The following is a 19,974-nucleotide window of genomic DNA, read 5'->3' on the forward strand; positions in this document are numbered from 1 at the left end:
CACAATCTGACAATAGTAGAGAGAGAGAGAGAGTGTAAAATTTTAAATTAAAAAAAAATACCAGGGGTCATAAACTAATTACGACGTACACTGAAATGAGAATACGTTAAATACTTGTGTTTTAAAAACCGAAAGAAATGGGTTTGACTTTACAAATTTACACTTATAAATCCCAAACTAAGAAAGATATATTACAACAATCAAGTAATATTCTTTTTTTCAAATGAATTGTCATAGTTCAAAAAAAATCTTTACGGAAAGCTCAAAATTACAAAATATATTTTCCAAGATAAACGTGCAAACGTATTGCCACAGCTTGCGAGCAAAAGCACATTTTCAGAAAAGATGCACAAGAGTACAAGAGATAAGAGTCTCTAGGAGCCACAGAAGTTGCAGTTCAGATCAACATTTCGCCAAGATGATAACTATCTTTACATTTCCGCTTTCGTCGCAAACGCCCTACGTTCCGCTGTCTACTGCGCATGCCCACTAGAGAGCGCAGCTTTCCGCTTCAAAAACCTGAATTTGAAAGTATGACAGAGTCGTCGCAGAAACGTCGACGAAGATTGTCACTGGACGCATCCCCACGAGCCAAAAACGACAATTTGGATGCCGGCTCCACGGTGCTTCCCAAACTGCTGGCTGCAGGTTTTTACGGAGTCAGTTCCTTTCTCATCGTCGTTGTAAACAAAAGTGTCCTAAGCAGCTACAGGTAAAAGTACAAAGTACGAGAGTGTGGACGTGCATTTGCTCTCAAAGTTTGAGAGAGAACGTATGAATGGGAAAATGTCATAACGTGCTATTAGTGTAGAGGGCCAAACTGTCACAAACTAAACTAGAGCCCTCCCGTAACATATCTTTAAATACATTTTAGTGTTCAAGGCAAATGGGAGAGGAAACAAGGAAAAATTAAAAGTAAATAAAATGTCCTGGGAAAATACGAAATTTAGTAATTTGTTGAATGTTTTAAATTGTAAATTAGCCAATTGCTTAACACAATAATTACACATTATTCACTGCCTTTGACAAGTATACTTGTCAATTGTATTTTTTAGATCGGTGCTAAATGGGGGCGAATCTGATTCTGCTCCACTGTAAATATCAAACTTGGAAACAACTTTACTGATGCCCAACCACCGGTAGATGACATCATTGCCCCATTTTATAGGAAATAAACACAGTTTCAGAGTCCATGGGAGAAATGGCTGTATTTTGGCAAACCTACATTTTTCTGCTGTCAATTATAAAAGAACGGGACAGGACAAAAAGTAGGGAGTCTATTCTGTTATTTGGTAGATTCGGTTTATATATAATTATTGAATGTAATATCACGTGAGTATTGGAAATGTAAAAAATTTCTATGACTGGCAGTGAATGAGTTAAATGTACTACTGTACAGTTTATGGTATTTACAATATTCATTTGTTCATAACATTCATTACAGATTTCCATCATCAACATGTGTTGGGATTGGACAAGTGAGTACTTCCTGTGCATCACTAAACCTCTATTCATGTGAACGGCCTTGTTTACTTTTGCCCCAATTCATTTGTTTTGTCAGATGCTGGCAACTGTGGCGGTTCTGAGGGTTGGCAAAATGCTGGGTGTCATTTCATTTCCAGATATGGACTTAAGTATACCACGCAAGGTGGGGTGTAAATATCGGATTGTGATCGAGTGTAGCAGAGACCAGACTTAATGAAGGTAACCCTGTTTTTGTTCCTGCAGATGTTTCCATTGCCTCTACTCCATGCTGGGAATCAGATATCCGGACTGTTTGGGACTCAGAGACTCAAGTTGGTTTCTAAGAGTTCGACTCAGTTTCCACCAAGCTGCACAGTTTTCTTCTGTTTACTATTTATTGGTTCCGCTGTAGGGCAGTAGGGTGCTGAGGTTCGGGGTTCAAATCTTGACTCTGCTTTTCTTGCGTGGGCTTTTCATGTTCTCCTTGTTCTTAGGTGCGTTTAAAAAACTGCAGTGAATAATAAAAAAAAAAATCTGTGAGAAAAAAATAAATAAATCACAATTATTTGCTAACACTTCACCTCTCTCTCTTTATGTGTTTTTGAGGAGGTTGAAAAAAAGTAGTCAGTCGAATTTGAAAAAGTAAGGTGTACAGTATATGTTATCAGAGGTTTAAAAAAAAATGTGAGAAAATACTCAAGTACAAATAGCTGAGAATCTGTAATGAAGTATTTGTGCTATGTTACTTCCCACCACTGTGAGAGACAATTAAGCTTGAAGGAGGTCAACCCAAAAATATTCACTACAATAATATGTTGTATGTATATACACTGTATTCTGACTAATATTGCATTTGTGGAATATGAATATCCATTTGAGGCGGCGGCCATTTTGCCATTTGTTGTCGTCTGAAAACCAACCAATCGCTGCTCATTTTCAGAAAACAGGTGAACCGTGATTGGTCGTTATCTGAGTAACTGTGGTGTCATTTTCTGTCGACAGCAAGTTGCAAAATGGCCGCCCCCCGTAAAATCGATAAAAACAGGTGGATATTGCTGCTAAATTTGTATTCCGCAATATCAGAATACAGTTAAGGCATACAAATTATTGTGAAGAACATTTTTGGGAGGATTTCATTGAATTGTGTTCAATCTGAAGTAACATTTGGTGGAACCATGACTATCATGACACAAGGCAGTTTTTGTTACACTCTTGTTCTTCCTGTATTAGTTTGCCCATGTTTACAGTTCTGAGGAGATTCAGCATTCTCTTTACCATGCTGTGTGAAGCCATCTTGCTAAGGCAAGTCTCATTCAATTTCCAATAATGTCACTGTGCCAACCATCCATAACAACTTCCACTTTCCTTTTTTTTTTTCATCAGAAAGACATACTCGACAGCAATCAAAACCACCGTGTTTACTATGATCTTCGGTGCTTTGATAGCCGCCAGGTGAGTTGGCCTTTTTGAAGCATGTGCTTACATTTATCATGTTTCACAAATGCACATTTTTGTGAATATTTTATTATGTATTTTTTAGGGATAGACCGATTATCGGCTGGGCCGATTATCGGTGCCGATATTCAGCATTTTGAGAAATATCGGCATCGGCCATTTTGAAGAATCATATGGCCGATAATAGATCCTTTTTTATTTATTTTTATTTTTTTTTAAGTGTTAACTTCAGGGAACTAATTTAAATGTAAATAAAAAAAAAAAAAAGTTTTTATTTTCATTTTTGTCGACCCTGGGAACTCTCTGCACCTTCTGTTTTTGATTGAAATTAAAACTAAGATAAGTAAAAATTTAATACTTTGGATATTTTGAAATTTTTGAAGACTTATTTTTTGTAGAAAATAATTGTTTGTTTTTATTTAACTTTTGAAAACATGCTACTGCGCCTGGGAGATCCCAGAACTTGTGTATTGACTAAGATTTTTTGAAAAAAAAAAAAAACTTAAAAATATTTTACTAACCCTAAAAGTTGCTCAATAAACATGTGCTTTAAAATTAAAAAAAAAAGAAAAAAAAAAAAAAAAAAAAAAAGATAAGAGCTCGAGTTTGTATTTTTTCCAAATTTTGATGTCCCTTTTTAGTGAAAATGAATATCGGCTCCAAATATCGGTTATCGGCATCCTTCACTACTAATAATTGGTATCGGTATCGGGCCCAAAAAAACCTTATCGGTCTATCTCTAATTTTCATGGTAAAATACTAAGAAAATGAAACTTAGGTTTTTTGGCATTTTCACTCCCTGGTGTCATGTGACTCATTAGTGGCCTCACCTGTTAATTGGAAAATAGGATCTTTTTTGTTTTGTTTTGTTTCATTCAAATCTCCAGAAGCTTAGCTTTCAAATGATGAATAACATGTACGGGCAAGTACGCAGCTGGCGTCGTACATAGTCCGGCTTTTTCCAAAATGGCCGCTGGGCCCGTCGGTGGGCCCTCGTAACGTTCAGGGGCATCATGATGGAACATTGACAAGCGTGAAAAGTTACAGGTTTGATGTTGTTTGGAATGTACACTCAATTTTAGGCCAAATAAATAACCAAAAATGTGTCTGGAGCTGCAAAACATTTGAACATTTTGATGAAGGAAACAGTGTGTTAGTGTTAGTCGAATGTACTGAGGGCCCAAGACCTGATTAGGGTGTGTGAGTTTGTGATTAAGGGCTTTATAAATAAACTTGACTTGACATTAGAGCTGCACCGCAATACAAATATAATGAGCATCCAATTCATTTTCTTCTACCTTTGGCCTTTAGTTTTGGAATATATATATATATATATATATATATATATATATATATATATATATATATATATATATATATATATATATACATATATATATATATATATATATATATATATTGGATATTTTATGGATATTTTTTTATATATTTTTTGCCAGCGATTTTCTGACATTTTTGATAATTTTGTTAGCATTTTATGGTAATTTTCGGAATTACTTCCTTTTTGTTGTTGGACATTTTATAGTTACTTTTTTAAACATTTTCTTTTTTGCTTTTTTATAAATACACTTTCTGACTTTTATTGTGGCATTTTTATTTACATTTTATGGTAATTTTCGGTATGACTTCTTTTTGTGCTTTTGGACATTTTATAGTTACTTTTTGAACAGTTTCTTTTTCTGCTTTTTTTTAAAATACATTTTCTGACATTTTTTGTGGCAATTTTATTTACGAACATTTTATGGTATTTTTTGGGATTCCTTTTTTTTGTTTTTTTGTTTTTTGGACATTTTATAGTTGTTGTTTTTTACATTTCCTTCTCTGCCTTAAAAAAATGTTTTGTCTTGTTTTTTTTGCATTCCCAAAAATATTTTATGATAATTTCCTGCTTTTGTTTTGTTTTTGGACAGTTTAGATTACTTTTTGAACTTTTTTTTTTTTTTTTTTAAATAAATTCTCCGACATTTGGGGCAGTTCCACAGACCTTTTATGGTAAATTTCTGTTTTCACTTGTTCTTTGCACATTTTATGATCACTTTTTTGGACATTTTTAGGTAATTTTTAAAAAGTTCATCATTCTCACTTGTGAGATACTGACTGTGCTTGATCCGTGCGCTGGGTAGCGGCGACCTAGCGTTTGACCTTGAGGGCTACACGTTCATCATGCTGAACAACGTGCTTACAGCAGCCAGCGGTGCTTACATGAAGCAGAAACTGGACGCCAAGGTGAGAAGAGCTGCTCACAACATCTTCATGATTTTTTTTATTGATTTTTTTTCTGACTGGAAGTCGTTGCTGCTGTTCTTACAGGATCTGGGCAAATTTGGACTTCTCTACTACAACGCTCTGATCATGATTTTACCCACTGTGGCGTACGCGTACTACACGGGAGACTTGAAAATGGTGATGGTTGTTGTTTTTGAACGTTACTTACTTTGAATAAGGCTACCGTTCGTAAGGCTTTAAGTGCCTGACACACAATAAAAACAGCCTTTTTCAATGATATATCGCTTGAGCTGAGACATTCTTTGTATGTTTTAGAGTTTGGAGTATGACGGATGGTCCGACCAGCTGTTTGTTGCACAGTTTGTCCTCTCCTGTGTCATGGGGTAACTTTCGACAGACAGCTCATTCTGTACCTCCAACACTCATCTAAGTCGCCATTTATCCCTCACCAGATTCATTTTAATGTACTCCATCATGCTGTGCACGCAGTACAACTCGGCGCTCACCACCTCCATTGTGGGCTGCATCAAGGTAAGTTAGATGATTCTCAAATTGTCATAATTAGAATTGCACAATTGTTTGTTGCAGAATATTCTGGTGACCTACGTTGGAATGGTCTTGGGCGGAGACTACATTTTTTCCTGGACTAATTTTATTGGTTTGAACATAAGGTAAGACGGCAGTAGCAAGCTATTGCAATTATGAAGAGTTAAAGGGGAAGTCAACCCCCCCAAAATGAGTCTAAATACGGCATCCAACATCAGCCCCACCCCACGTTTGTTACAACTGGTCTGTGATTGGCCAAGAGTGGCTTCCAGTTAAAAATCTCGCATATCATTGGTTCAATAAATGTCAACAGATCTCCACGTGTTGCTGCTATTTGTCGAGGTCATATCCTCACTGTCTTCTTTGACAGCAGCGAAAAAGAAGCAAAAATGCATCACTAGCAAAAATGCGAAATGGCGAAGCCGTGAAACGTGAACTGCATTTTTGCTAAAGGAACACTTATTTTTTATTCAAAATATGTCCTCTGTTTTGACCTTATGAAGTGAGTAAGGTGGCCATTTTGCCACTTGCTGTCCACCGAGTTATTTTTTTGGCATTCATTTCAGAAAGTCGACTCCACCCCCATCTAGGATACAGTACGCACCATATATCAAGGTTTTATTTCTTGCAAGTGGGTTATTATGGCTCACAAGAAAATATGAAATTCAGTGTCTTACAAAAGTTAAACTCACAGGACACATTGTAGTTAAGGTTTTCCGTCATGGGCTGTTATGATTATGAAAACATAAATACTGTGTGTTTAATCCCGCATCACGGTATTATTACATGTAAAGTAAACAGAAGTCAAGGATAATATTAAAAACTATTGTTCAGGTGACTGTAGAATGGGGTTTGGTATCAAATAAATGCTTGCAATGTGTCAGTTATTAGTTAATACTGAATTTATTAGTTAATTTGATATTATGGTGCATGCCACGTAAAAAGTGGTGGGCCAGATGTGGCCTCTGGACCTTCAGTTGGAATCTTTTACATTAGCCAAAATGTACAGTTTAGGTCATTCTAACCATACTATGGCCTCTGGGGGGCGCCAGAATAAAGAATCCCCCTTCATTATAATTAGATTAAGTTTATAGCTTTTAAAATGGAATGAACCAATAGGGGTTCATTTTCTGAAATGCGCAACAAAAACATTGTTTTTAAAAATTGACCCGTTTATCGTTTTTTGGTTGGTAAAAAAATGAACGATATCTTTCCTGATCAAATGAACAAGCAGACTGAAAAATTTCTATTTGTTGAGCTGGATTATGTGATCAAGTATTTTTGTGTCTCTACAGCATTGCGGGGAGCCTCGTGTACTCTTTTATCACCTTCACACAAGAGCAAACAAGTAAGGATGTTTCAAGTATTTCATCACGTGCAATTGGTTCAGTACACTAACTCAGCATATGTTAATGTACTTTCAACAGAAAAGGCGTGAATCTCGACACCTACCCTGAAGAACGACACCCAGCAATTTTTCATCTTTATTACGAAGTGCCTTAAGTTTATGATCACACCTCGACTTATTACGCATGTGGTTATATTAACCCCGTGTTATGATTTTTTATATTAAAGCAGGTCCAAGCTTGATCAAATATAACCAATTATTTTATGTCTGATGCAGTCTTTTTTTTTTTTTTTTTTTTATTTAAGCCATTTACAGGGTTTGAACAAAACATCAAAAACAAAACTGGCTGGGTTAATGTTTTGAGACGAGATGGTCGAGTGCAGAGCGAAACGATTTAGAGGCAACTCTGAATGTTGTCGTAAGCTAAAATCAACCCGGTGCGTAAAATTGGACATAGTGTGGCAACCACAATGACTTTCAAAAGTGTTTGTGAAACTAAGCAACTAAAGATCAATATGTAAAATTGATTTTTTTTTAAAAGAAAAGAAAAATAGTGGAATGGCTACTTTTTAAATGAATTTCAGAGCAACACAGGCAACGTGCTTCTGAGGAAAGCATCGAAAGAAGACAAAACTGATGAAAACTATTTCAAAATGTACCAATGGATATAAGAAATCTATACAAAGCTTAAAAATCACAGACTTTCTGCCTAGTAAAAAGAAAATGTCAAGCAAAGAAGCCGATTCTGAAAAATTCCAAAAATCATCTACATGCGTTTACAATACGGGACATCACTGATGTCAGCGGCTTGACACAAACAAACCTTGTGGAGGTTTATTTCTCCCAGTAAAAATGTCATGTTGCTGCTGCTGTTTCTCAACCACAGAAATGTACAATAAAAGTGCAACTAAAATCAATTAGCAAACATGACCAGCTTGCCTTTACTGAGTGTGCTTCCAAGTTAAGCACAAAGTCATTTTAAACTCTGCTGTTCACAAATGTTCAAATGGCTTGAAAAGCAAATACCCATCATCATTGTTAAAAAATATAAATATCTTGTGTAAAAAAATATTATTGGGAATCGTTTTTTTTTTGTTTTTTTTCTTCTTCTTCTTCTTTTGAGTACAAATAGAAAAAGGAGAGATTCTTGGCAAAATGCTGTCAGTCAGTCAAGTCATTACAGACGAGGGTTAAACAAGTCCGGTGCTACATGGATGGGCTCGAGAGGCGTCAAAATCTTTCTCCTGCTGGAGGATCAACAGTTATTTTTTTTGGTTGACTCATCTGACCCCTTTCAACCAAAGAAAAATCAGCGTCCCTGCAACAAGTTCAGTTCTCCTGCGTTCTGGTAGGTTCCACTTCGCTTTGGGCCAAAGGCTCCGCCTCCATCTTGAACCTCTTGGCCGGCCTGTCGTGCGGCACGGCCGTGTCTCTTTGGTCTGAGGGAGGTTCTGGAGAACAGTTTTGCTCGTGACTGGGCGAGCTGGGGTGACTGCATCCATTGGAGTTGTTGTCTGACGTGGGAGGAAGGGCGTCGCCTGAGGGACCGTTTGATTGGACAGGCTCGGGTTTCACTTGATTTACTGGGACAATATGGGGACCATCTCCGACATGACTGGAACTGTGGCCTGCAATACCTGTCACAAAAAAAAAAAAGCATTGCTTAAGAAGTTACTGAATATTTTGAGCAGGCATGGGCAACAAACTCAGCTCACCATTGTGACCGCTGCTGTCTTCCCTTTCCGAGTGGCTGGCGCTGCTGCTGGACGTGGTGGGAGGGGGCGACGCCGCCCTGCTGGAGGCCACGCTCTCCGTCTCGTCCAATAACCTGTCCATGTAGTCTCTGATGGCACACGGCGGCGTAAAGGCACGTTACACGTCTCACGTCGCATTTAAGTTAATTTGTTAAAATGTCTACTTGCTTGTACATTTATGTTTCCAATATTATTATTTACACATTCTGGTATTTTTTGTACAAAATCAAGAATATTTGATTTTTTTTTTTTTTGATTTTTCATTTTATAAACAGTGTTCCATTAACCACCAATCAATCCTCAGACTATAGCTACGCTACGTGTATTTGTCATAAATTTCTGATGATTTTTTTTTTCCTCGCAAATTTGGCACTTTATAAAGTTGTAAATTTGCGAGTTTTTTTTCCTCTGAAAAAAAAAAAATTATACGTGGCGTGGCCTGAATACACCCTCATATAATAGTAACGTGAAAAATGGCATTTTTTGCAAATGTATTAAAAACAAACACCTTAATCACATGTATAGTGGAACCATGACTTATTGAGTTTGTCACATGAACAAGGTCGTAACTCAATTTAGTCATAGCTCAAATCAATTTTCCCACTGAAATTCTATTAATCTGTTGCTATGGTCACAAAAAAACTTGTACTTTTTATTTCTTTTGGAGATTGAGGTGAATGAATTATATTGAACTTTAGATTAAAGCCCCAGTGTGTAGTCCTTAGTGCCATCTAGTGGTCAAAGAATAGCATTTAGAAGCACGCACACTACGGTGGCTCAGAGAGACCACATTTCGCAAGCCTACCACCTATTCGCATTTTGGGTGAGCAAACGAACATCTCGGAGAGCGACGGCGATTTGCCATTAGCCGTTGTGAAGCCCAGCAAGCGACGCTGAAAGACCGAGTAAGTCGGATTTAACCGGAGAAGCTAACAAGAGCGGCTAGCGGGAGTTAGTTGGACCCATAGGATGGAGTAGGCGAACAAGAACGGCGAGCGGGAGGAGCTAGTTAAAAAAAAAACAAATAAAAAACAGCAAAGCAGAAAGTGACAAGCGACGGGAGCCCGGATCACAGGCCCCAGCTGCAGAAGGTAAGTGGCGGTTGACCAATTGGGTACGAGTCACGACACTTGATTTAATACCATCCAGGGTAACTACATTCGTTAAGTTGTCTTTTGGGCATCCGTAGAAGGAAGATGGCGGTGAAACATGGCAGCTCTAGTAAAGTGAGACTACAGTCATGTCATATAATTAGTGATTACTAGACCGATATTTATATATATATATAAAAAATGTGTTTATGTGCTACAACATCTTTATGCATACTATTGACATAAACAGCCCGTTTTTAAAATGAATGAAATATTAGTTCTCCACTAGATGGCGCTAGGGATCATTGACTGTCTCTTTAAGGCTGCATCACAACAAAATGTAGGGGGAATTTAAACTGAAGACTTGGTGGATGCACTGTTTTGGCTTACTTGCACTTCTAGTTGGACCTCGAACCAACACCCATTGTGTGAGTAATTTTAGACAGAGAGAGAGACAGAGAGAGAGACAGAGAGAGAGAGAGAGAGAGAGAGAGAGAGAGAGAGAGAGAGACAGAGAGAGAGAGAGAGAGAGCGAGAGAGAGCGAGAGAGAGAGAGAGAGAGAGAGAGAGAGAGAGACAGAGAGAGAGAGAGAGAGAGAGAGAGAGAGAGAGGAAAAAAAAAAAAAAAACTTACGTGACACCAGGATGAAGGTTGTATTTCCTTTTTCCAAGTCTGGTTTGCTGTGCAAAGAAATCATAACGCTCAGACTTCTTCCACATGTAATAAAAGGCCACACATTCTCCTACAGACCTAGTTCTCACCTGAAAGATTTAATGCAGCGGACATGAAATAGCCATTATTACCATCGTCAACACAATATACACAAGGAGACAAAAAAAAAAAAAAGGTCAAGAGCACAAACACCCTTTCACTGTGACATTCATGTCGTGCTTATCAAATCTATTCAGTGATTTGATTTGATTTGATTGGAACATCTGATCAGACGGTCATTGTGACTTTGGCCTTCAGGCATCATCAGCCTATTTCCTTTTTGTTCATTGAATTAGTAAGATTTGGAGTTACGTAATGGGTTTCAATATGTTATGACTAAGGGTGTAACAGTTTTTGTATTCGTCCCGAACTGTTTCAGTTTGAACGTCACAGTTCGATGCAGACACTCAGACGACGAATACGCAAGTTCGTTGTTGTGCGACTTCGGTAAGCGCTCCGCTTGACCGACTGTGGAAGCGTTTGCTTATATACGTTTGCGTGCTTATATACAGGAAATGCGGCCCTGGTTGAGGACTGGCAGGCATGATGAGAACCGAGCGAGTTATGCCACAATTTGTGGGATTTGTGAATGCAGATTGATCAAAAGTAACGTGAGTACATTGTTGAAAACTTCAAGTACAACCAAACTCACTGTTTGAATACTTCAGTAAAGTAAAACAGAACTCAGTTTTTGCCCCAGCTGCCTTTTAAAAAACATACGCTATGTTTCAGCATGAAAGCATGCTACCAGATGTTTTAATTAAGATAGCACCCAATAATTGTCTTTTGTATGTATTAAATACAGGAATAGCACCCGTAACTGAGATTGCGCCTTTTAACTCTTCCCTGCTAACTCTTTAACTGCTCCCAAAGACATATTTATATGGTTTTTTTTTATGCTCGAGCAAGGTTTGAGGTTTTAATGCAGCCGCTGACCTGAAGAGGTTGCCTAAAGCAATGGTTATTACGAAATACGGCCATCAGGTGGCAGCAGAGTATAAGAGATCAACCAGGGCCATGCTGCAACAAGCTCTTTTCCCCAATGTTTTCGACAGATTTGTGAAAAATGATGAAACTTAGCTATATTTTAATGCTAATTACTGCAAAATGGAAACAGATACAAATATACTTTAAAAGTGACTCTAATCTTTCTTTTGGTAGGTTCCAAATTCATACTGAAACGTAACCCATAACCTTAGTACGGATCGGAACCATGACTTCTGTGAACAGTTACACCCCTAGTTACGACATATTTGTGCTATATTCTCAAACAACTGTAATCATTTGCTATCGTTCCTCAAGTGTGAGCGGAAAGAAAACATTCAGTCATTCCCCCTACCTTGTTGGCCTGTATTAAATGAAAGTCTTTCCCATAGGATTTTAGTCCTTGTTCAAAATTTCTACATTCTTCTTCAGTCCAGACAGAAAGCTCCTCTGTAAACACGACAGCATCATGACTCAAATGTACAAAATTGCCGTCCAAATATGAACTTCTTTGTTGGAGGCGAGAGTTTACCTCTGGCTGCTTTTACATTAAACCGAAGTCTTCTTAAAGCTTCCTCTGTGTCAAAGTCACATTTCACAAGTTCATATAACGCCTGGAGAGAAATAGATTTGGAATTTGTCGTATGAAAACATGCAGTTAAGTGATTATGTTGGGCTCAGGCGCTGTGCAGGTCTGACCTGCTCATTGTCCTTGATGTGGGATCCTTCCGGGATGGCGTCGACTCCCTTCTCCTCTCCCGTACGTCTTGACGCCTCCATCAAGAACGCCACCACTTTGTTTTCAGGTATACACTCAGGGTTCCACAAGAGTTGGTCATCATTTTCATAAACTGACCAAGGAATTAGGAGAAAGAAGCGGGATTCATAATCGGTGCGCTGCAATCACTTGGACTCATTTTTGCAGCCTTACCTTTTTCATTGTCTTTATATTTACATAAGCCAATGGGAGTTTCTGCCTGATACATAGACCCCACCATGATCTCCTGTTGGGTTTTGAGACAAGATCGTTTCAAATACGGGTTAGATGAGAGACGAGAAACTAGGGGTGTGAATTGCCTAGTACCTGACGATTCGATTCGTATCACGATTCACAGGTCACGATTCGATTCGATACCGATTAATCCCGATACGAATTTATAAGTCGATTGTTGCGATTTTTTTCCATTCAAATTTAGAAAATACTAATCAGTAAGCTTGTAGAGTGTAAGATTTATATGAAAATGTATTATTTATTTATCTGAAATTTCAGTCTTATAGAGGTTGTAATCTGTTTCATGTTTGAACAGCATTAAAATAAAATATTAAGGCTTAATGTTCCGTTCATATAACATTCTTCCATGCTCAAGGTGTGAATCCTACCAAAAAAAAAAAAAAAAAAAAAAAAAAAAAAAAAAAAACAGCGATTCTGCCGATTATTGAATCGATTCGAGAATCGCGCGATGTAGTATCGCGATATATCGCCGAATCGATTTTTTTTAACACCCCTACGAGAAACAGAAGTGGTCAAGAAGAATCACGAAATACCTTTTTCCAGTCTTCAGATGGAACATAATCCTCATCTTCATCTGACTCCTCTTCTCCATCGTTATTACCTGACACGCAACATCACATTTTATTACCTCATGGCGAGCCATTCATTTAAAAAGCAAGAGTTGAGATGCAACAACCTACTTTCAAAGTACTTGTGTTTCTGTGGACGAATAAGTTCGGACGTGCCGAGGCCCCGAACGGAACGTGTGCGGCCCTCCGTGGCCATCGGGGCCTCGTCCTCCTCCTGTGCTGTCGAGCCCTTTAAGTCATCATCCTGAAATTACACATGAAGCCACACTCAGCACCTTTGCAGTCCAGTCATCAAGTTAGCAACACCACAGTGAAGTGCTACTTCAAAACACATCTCGCCCTGCCTCCAACTTGTCTCAGGGGTCTGCAAGCTGCGGCTCTGGAGCCACATGTGGCTCTTTAGTCTCTCTCCTGTAGCTCCCTTCAAAAAAAATAGAAATTTATATATATATTTTTACATCCGTCCATTCACATAGCTTATTCCTTATATGTATTTTTTAATTTTTAGATAAATATTATTTAAATGAATTCTCTAGATAAAAATGAATTAAATATTCAGAGTCCAAATTTTTAAGTTGATAGAGAGATAAAAGGTAGATGAACGTTTTAAACATAAAAAAAACTAAAAATGTCCAAAAAGTGACCATAAAATGTCCAAAAAGGAGATAAGCAGAAATTTACCATAAAATTCCATGAAACTGACAAAAATGTCAGAGAATTCACAGCTTTAAAAAAAAAAAAAAAAAGGCAGAAAAGAAAACTTTCAAAAAGTAACCATGAAAAGTCAAAAAATTGCCATTAAATGCTTTTGGAGTTACAAAAAAAAAAAAAAAAGCCAGAAACCTGATTTTAAAAAAGGTAGAAAAGAAAATGTTTAAAATGTAACTATAAAATCTCCAAAAACAAAATAATCCTGACAACTACCATAAATGTCAACAAAATTGACCAAAAAATAAATAAATCAGAAATTTGATCGCAAAAAAAGGCAGAAAAAACAATGCAAAAGCATAAGATGAAATGTAGAAGAAAATGAATCTCAAAAGGCCAAAAAGTATCAAAAAATAGCCATAACAATGTACAAAAAATTGCCAGAAATGCCAGAAATTTAACAGAAAGGCAGAAAAGTCTCAAAAAATGTATGAGAAACTAAGTATGAAAAATTACCCGCCCCCCAAAAAACAAAAAGTAAACAGAAAAGGTAAAAATGAATGTCAAAGTATTGGATGCTGCATTTTTTTCCTGTTAGGGTGCAGTTCTAATGTCATGTTTATTTGTAAAGCCCGGGGCAGTGTGGTTCAGCGGTATGGTGGTTGTCTCCCAACCCAGAGGTTGTGGGTTTGATCCCATGCCGTTGTGACCATGTCGAAGTATTCTTGAGCAAGAAAGATACTAAACCCCCAATTGCTCCTGATGCTGTGTCATCAGTGGGTGAATGGGTGGTCAAAATGTAAAGCACTTTGGGGGCCTTGTAAGGTGGAAAAGCGCTACATAAATCAAGTGCCATTTGCCATTTTATCTCAAAGAGGCTTCACACATCCTAATTAGCCCTTGGGCCTTCTGTACATTTGATTAACACGAATACACAGTTTCCTTTATCATAATTTTCAAATGTTTTGCAGCTCCAGACAATTTTTTTATATTATCATTTATTTGGCCTAAAGGTTGCTGACCCCTGGTCTATGTTAAGTCTGCCGCAGACACCGCAACATACGCAGGAACCCAGGTCCAATATGTAATTGTTCAAAATGTATATATGCAAGAGGAATTTGGTTTCTAATCGAAAGGGCTGGCTATATTGAGTTAAAGACTATCACGTGATGGTGTTACATGCATTTTAATGTTTTTTTTTTGTTTTTTTTAAGTGAATGTAAATAACATTTGGAGGCAAAAAAAAAATGAACGCAGTGTTGCCTAGATACTCCAGACACATCAACACACCTCATTTCTTTTTAGCTCGCCAGTGCCTCTGCTGCTTTCGTCGTTGTCCAGCTCATCATCCTCATCCTCTTCTTCATCCTCTTCTTCCTGTTCATCCTCCTCCTCTTCATCCTCATCTGGTGGCGACGCACCCCCATAACCATAAAGACTCAGGAGTTCATGAATGGGCATTTCTCCTTCCTAACAAGAGAGGAAGGTAAGAATCTTGTTTGTGAGACGCCAGCAGCTAAATAAAAAATAAAAATACAAGCAGTCTGTAAACTCACACGTGCGAGATCTTCAATCTCATTGGCGTTGGCCTCATCAGCTGCCTCCAACATTTCCTCCTCCTCCATTGTGCGCTCATCATCAAAATCATGGACCAGCATGTCCGCTGATGGGTCGAAGTCCTGATCAACGGAACCCGTTGAGCCCCCTACAGAAGTGTTATGTCAAATAACCAAATTTCATAATAAAGATGGATGAACAACATTTTTGAGTGACATCAGATTGAAGCAACTCAGCGGTGTCAAGGAAGGTAGATATTTTTCTCCGACTTGGATACTCCAACTTTCCACTTTTCTGCAATGCAGTATAACGTTTTCACGACATGTTGTCTCAGCAGTACATGTGAACGAGCCCTACCTGGTAATAACGTGACATAAACTCGTTCTCCATATTCAAAGTCTTCCATTTACTCGATGCCACAAAAATCAGTCGTGGCTGTCAACGTCTCTACATTCTTCCTCTCTAATTTCAATGACCATGAGGGAGTCTTACCAAGTGTTGTCTGCCATCGAGTGGTGAACTGTGTTATTGCAACTTAAAGTTAAAATTGATCAGATATGGTAAGGAAAGCATTTGTGTAACGTTCAAATATTAATCAAAAAGCCACTCTGAGTGTTGGCACGAGCCAGCTGCCCATCCCTGACATTGTGCCAACTTGACAATTTTCTCGCTAAATCTGCCAGCTTCCAAAGCCTCTTGGCGACTTTATTTTTTGTCAAATGCGACCATCCAAGTGACTTTTTCTGGTGCATTTTTAGTGTGCTTTTTTTAAACTCACTTTTTGCCTCTACCATATTATTCCTCTCTCCTTTAGCATCCATTACTATTACAGTGTTCCGTCGTTTATCGCGGCTTCATCTTTCGATGCCTTGCTGTTCACAGCATGCTTTTTTTGATAATTTTTATTTTTTTTGTCTTTGTGCGACCGTATCTCTCAAACCCTATGTCCAAGCGGGGACAACGGGCATCCGTGGATTCGTCTCGATAAGACCTTTAAAAAGGTGTCTGTCCCGTCATTCGATGATGTTGCATTCCGGAGATAGAAAATATATACTGTGCTGTATGTAAATTAATGACTGTAAATGAAGAAGAAAAAACAAATGATGAATGAAAAAGCATTCTTAATAAACTAAAAATCATACCAAAACGAAAAAACATAACTGAAAAAAATATATACTGTGCTGTATAATAAGTACCGATAATTAAAAAAACAACAACAACATACTTTTAATGGAATAAAATGACTGTAAATGAAAAGAAAACATATGTGATGAATGAAAAAGCCTTTACAGTAAAGTAAAAATTATACCAAAACGAAAAACATACATAATAAACAAAAAAAAATATTTATAATTAACGGGAATTTCCATCCATCCATCCATTTTCTTAACCGCTTATTCCTCACAAGGGTCACGGTGCTGGAGCCTATCCCAGCTGGCTTCGAGCAGTAAGCAGGGTACGGGAATTCAAAAAAATAAAAAAAGTTAACGTGGCTTTCCATTATCACGGGTAGTTTTTGGAACGTAACACCCTCGATAAACGAGGGAACACTGTACATAGAAATGGTGAAGTATGCAAATTACCATACGAAAATCAATTATGTCATTTAGCGACTTTTAGCAACTTTTAGGAAAGCAAGTAGTCACTTTCCTTCCTGGGGAATTGGCATTAACACTGATGCCTGATATAGACAAACAACCATTCACAAATATGACAACGATGGACGATTTAGAAGATTAAACCTAACAGGTACATCCTTGGATTGTGAGTCGGACAACCTACGCGGAACATGCATAGCGAGACCAGGGCCCAAATTTGGACATTTGCGTTACTTCAAATGTGAATAAATGTCTTACTAAACCATCATCACGACGGCATTCAATAGATTTAGGAAATCACTATACACATTACTTTTCTATTTGCAATTGTGAACATGCAAATTGACGTACAAATGATGACGTAAAAATGAACGTTACATACCTGGGCTCGAATTCCCAAGGGAGGACTGCAAAGAAAAACAAATGTACTAAGCATCAAGAGAGATCGCACAAGCATTAATAAAAGAATCCATAAGCAGCCTTTTCCCAAACGACACAGTCCACAAAATGCGCGCTACTGCTGTCACTACTTCCTGCTGCTGGGAATTTAAATTGGACTTTATTTGATACACACAAAAACCCACAGTTGTACTTGTGGCAGGACTTATGCGCACTGCTTCGGTTTAATAGTCCGCGTGCGTTTACTTAACTAAACTACAGTGGAACTGGAAGTTGGACGCTAATTCGAATTAAATAGCAAGCTAACGTTTTCAAGTTACGCTTGACAAGAGCACGTACTAAAGAGGAAGACGAAATCGCAGCTAAAACGCACATTCACACGAAACCCCGGCCGGCAATATCGCTCCACATATCCAATACGGGCAAATTAATTGTTTATGAACAAAACCGCAAAGTCGCTAACGCTGCAGCTAACGCTAGCCAAATCTGAAGTTTACTAAACATGCTAATATAAGAACAAATTATAACTATCTACGAAAGCAAACAACGCGCCGATGATATCATATATTTAGGATGTATAAAATACACGACGCATATAAGCGGCTGAACGCATTAGCTTCTGCCAGACATAATTTGATATTTTCGAGATTATTTACTTCACTTTCTTACCTCCGCCATGTTTGCAATCCTGCAGGGTCACGCGAGTACCCGGATGAAGAACCCCGCCCACTTGAACTCCACCAGCACGAACGTCGCTGGTTCGTTGTTCGTACGTTGGTTGGTTCGTTGTACGACCGACTGAGTAACTGCTCTGCCATTGTGTGTGTGTGAACGGAGGACCACGCGTCATTTACTTGTCACAAACGATACAAAGACCTTAATTTACTCTAAAGGTCACAATTGACTTCAAATTGTATGTAAATGCTCAATTTTTTATTGTCTTACAATTTAGACTCACAGTTGGCCCAAACTCTGGTTATTATGTTTTTATTAGTATAGTTGCAAACATATCAAAATTTAGATTGGGCTTGATTTACACAACATTCTAAGTTATAATGTAGTAGCCTAACTGTTGTGTTGGCTGTTGTAATAACATGTCCCAAAAGGGGGAAAAAATAAATAAAAATTCAATACACATGAGATGGTCGTGAGTGCTTGCTCGATCACGGAAGTCAGGCGACTGTACCACTGCACCAGTGACCAGCCTATATGAAAATAATTTCATTACAAATCATATTTGAATTCAGAAGTCCTAATAAAAAAAATAATTAATAAATAAATAAAAAATAGAGAAACACGTAGAAATACAATTGTTCAATATATGTTAGGGCGGCATTCGATGGGGGGAAAAAATGCTTGTAATCTGTGTAAAAATTGAAGAAAATGTGACATTTGTATACATCTTTTTTTTGCTAACAAAAAAAAATGCATTCTACTACATTGCGATTCATTTTTTCATTTCTATTCGAAAACACCTCAGCGTACTAATAAACATCCTATGAATGCTTAAAAGTCAAAATTTCAAAACATCATAATTGCGCATCATTTCCTTAAATCGTAATCTTCCACAATATTTATATCATGAGTCACTACAATTTAATCACCTGCAAAATGCAAGTGTCCTTTCTCAGAATGACAGATTGTGCTCATGATAGTATCCACCAACTCTTATATGTTGCTATGTATACAGCCAGGAATACTTCAAGTGCACCATTAAGGCAACCCTTTCCTTAATCTATGGCACTAAAAGCCCTGCAATTCTGCCATAAGAGCGCAATTCTCTCCCCTTGATATTTACAAAATGTTACGATCCCTAAGATGGTCACCTGCTCTTAAGGTAATTATGCAAAAAAAGACACCACTTCCTGGAGGTGTCAGTGTAACAAAAGGGCTGATCAGGGCAGCCTTTTTTTTCAATTTTTTTTAGGAGACTCAACAAGAGTGCATCATGAGATCCGTCCTCCCGTTGGCGATGCTGCTGTGCGTGTGGTGCGTGGCACAAGGTCAGGTGCTGGCGAACGCAAATGCACTACGGCTGTGTGGTCGGGCGCTGCTGCGGGCGGTGGTGTTCACTTGTGGGGGGTCCAGGTGGAAACGACTGACGGGAGACGCTTTCACAGATGGTCAGTGAGTATCCGCTACTCTTCTCAGCAAGTTCGGGTTGATCGGCTTTCGGATGATATTTCAGAATGAGACTAAAATGCAGCATCAAATTCACAGGTGGAATTAACTTGACCTTCTTGAACTTTGAATACAAATTTCCAGTTGCTCAGTGTTTCAGTTCTTTTTGTTGTTTTCTAATAAGGAGCACAATGTCCGCTTTTTTTTCTTTCCTTTCTGTGACTCTTCCAGTCTCAGAATGTTGTTGATGACAATGTTTTCGTTCTGAGAACTTCCTGTTTGAAGCCCTGAACTATACTGTTGATTAGTTGTTAGGCGCCGTCTTGGTCTCATGATGTCAAAATAAGAGCAGCGTAATGACAACTCTAAATGAAATTCGAAGTGAATCCTGAAATGTTTTGGTCCATGCATGTTTCAACCTCTTCTGTTTGCCGTTAAACTCCTTGTCAGAGAACAGCAAGTTGTGAGA

The 19,974-nt window shown here is 38.0% G+C and overlaps 2 protein-coding genes across 3 annotated transcripts; one reads left to right on the forward strand and one right to left on the reverse strand.

The window, feature by feature from the left end:
* The first annotated feature begins 503 nt into the window (after nt 1-503).
* Nucleotides 504-7,331, forward strand: LOC144018665 (nucleotide sugar transporter SLC35D2-like). Its single transcript, XM_077521098.1, has 12 exons — nt 504-712; nt 1,445-1,478; nt 1,562-1,648; nt 1,729-1,796; nt 2,695-2,770; nt 2,852-2,916; nt 5,064-5,166; nt 5,251-5,343; nt 5,482-5,549; nt 5,619-5,697; nt 5,755-5,837; nt 7,008-7,331. Exons 1-12 carry the CDS (start codon nt 534-536, stop codon nt 7,108-7,110), a joined length of 1,038 nt encoding a protein of 345 aa, XP_077377224.1. The 5' UTR covers nt 504-533; the 3' UTR covers nt 7,111-7,331.
* A 280-nt stretch (nt 7,332-7,611) lies between these two features.
* Nucleotides 7,612-18,174, reverse strand: mier1b (mesoderm induction early response 1b, transcriptional regulator). Of its 2 annotated transcripts, none has more exons than XM_077521086.1 (13): nt 18,054-18,174; nt 17,368-17,392; nt 15,387-15,535; nt 15,121-15,300; nt 13,294-13,426; nt 13,147-13,214; nt 12,533-12,605; nt 12,301-12,452; nt 12,134-12,215; nt 11,957-12,051; nt 10,540-10,586; nt 8,776-8,903; nt 7,612-8,697 (listed from the first exon to the last, which is right to left on the reverse strand). In XM_077521086.1, the coding sequence occupies exons 1-13, from the start codon at nt 18,060-18,062 to the stop codon at nt 8,390-8,392; spliced, it is 1,449 nt and encodes a 482-aa protein (XP_077377212.1). In that variant the 5' UTR covers nt 18,063-18,174; the 3' UTR covers nt 7,612-8,389. The 2 variants fall into 2 exon arrangements, with proteins under 2 accessions (XP_077377212.1, XP_077377201.1); XM_077521075.1 differs by having other exon boundaries at nt 10,540-10,667.
* Nucleotides 18,175-19,974: the final 1,800 nt, after the last annotated feature.

Source organism: Festucalex cinctus, chromosome 1, assembly GCF_051991245.1.
Source record: "Festucalex cinctus isolate MCC-2025b chromosome 1, RoL_Fcin_1.0, whole genome shotgun sequence".
In the NCBI taxonomy this organism is placed as follows: Eukaryota; Metazoa; Chordata; class Actinopteri; order Syngnathiformes; family Syngnathidae; genus Festucalex; species Festucalex cinctus.

Excerpts from the sequence above, each read along its gene's own strand:
- LOC144018665 (XM_077521098.1), top strand. The coding sequence starts at position 534 with ATGACAGAGTCGTCGCAGAAACGTCGACGAAGATTGTCACTGGACGCA. Across the intron at positions 713-1,444 it reads AGTGTCCTAAGCAGCTACAG|ATTTCCATCATCAACATGTG; the intron begins GTAAAAGTACAA and ends CATTCATTACAG. Across the intron at positions 5,344-5,481 it reads ACACGGGAGACTTGAAAATG|AGTTTGGAGTATGACGGATG; the intron begins GTGATGGTTGTT and ends TGTATGTTTTAG.
- mier1b (XM_077521075.1), bottom strand. Across the intron at positions 15,536-17,367 it reads CCTTGGGAATTCGAGCCCAG|GGGGCTCAACGGGTTCCGTT; the intron begins GTATGTAACGTT and ends ACACTTCTGTAG. Across the intron at positions 8,904-10,539 it reads AACCTTCATCCTGGTGTCAC|AGACTACATGGACAGGTTAT; the intron begins GTAAGTTTTTTT and ends GTGTGCCATCAG.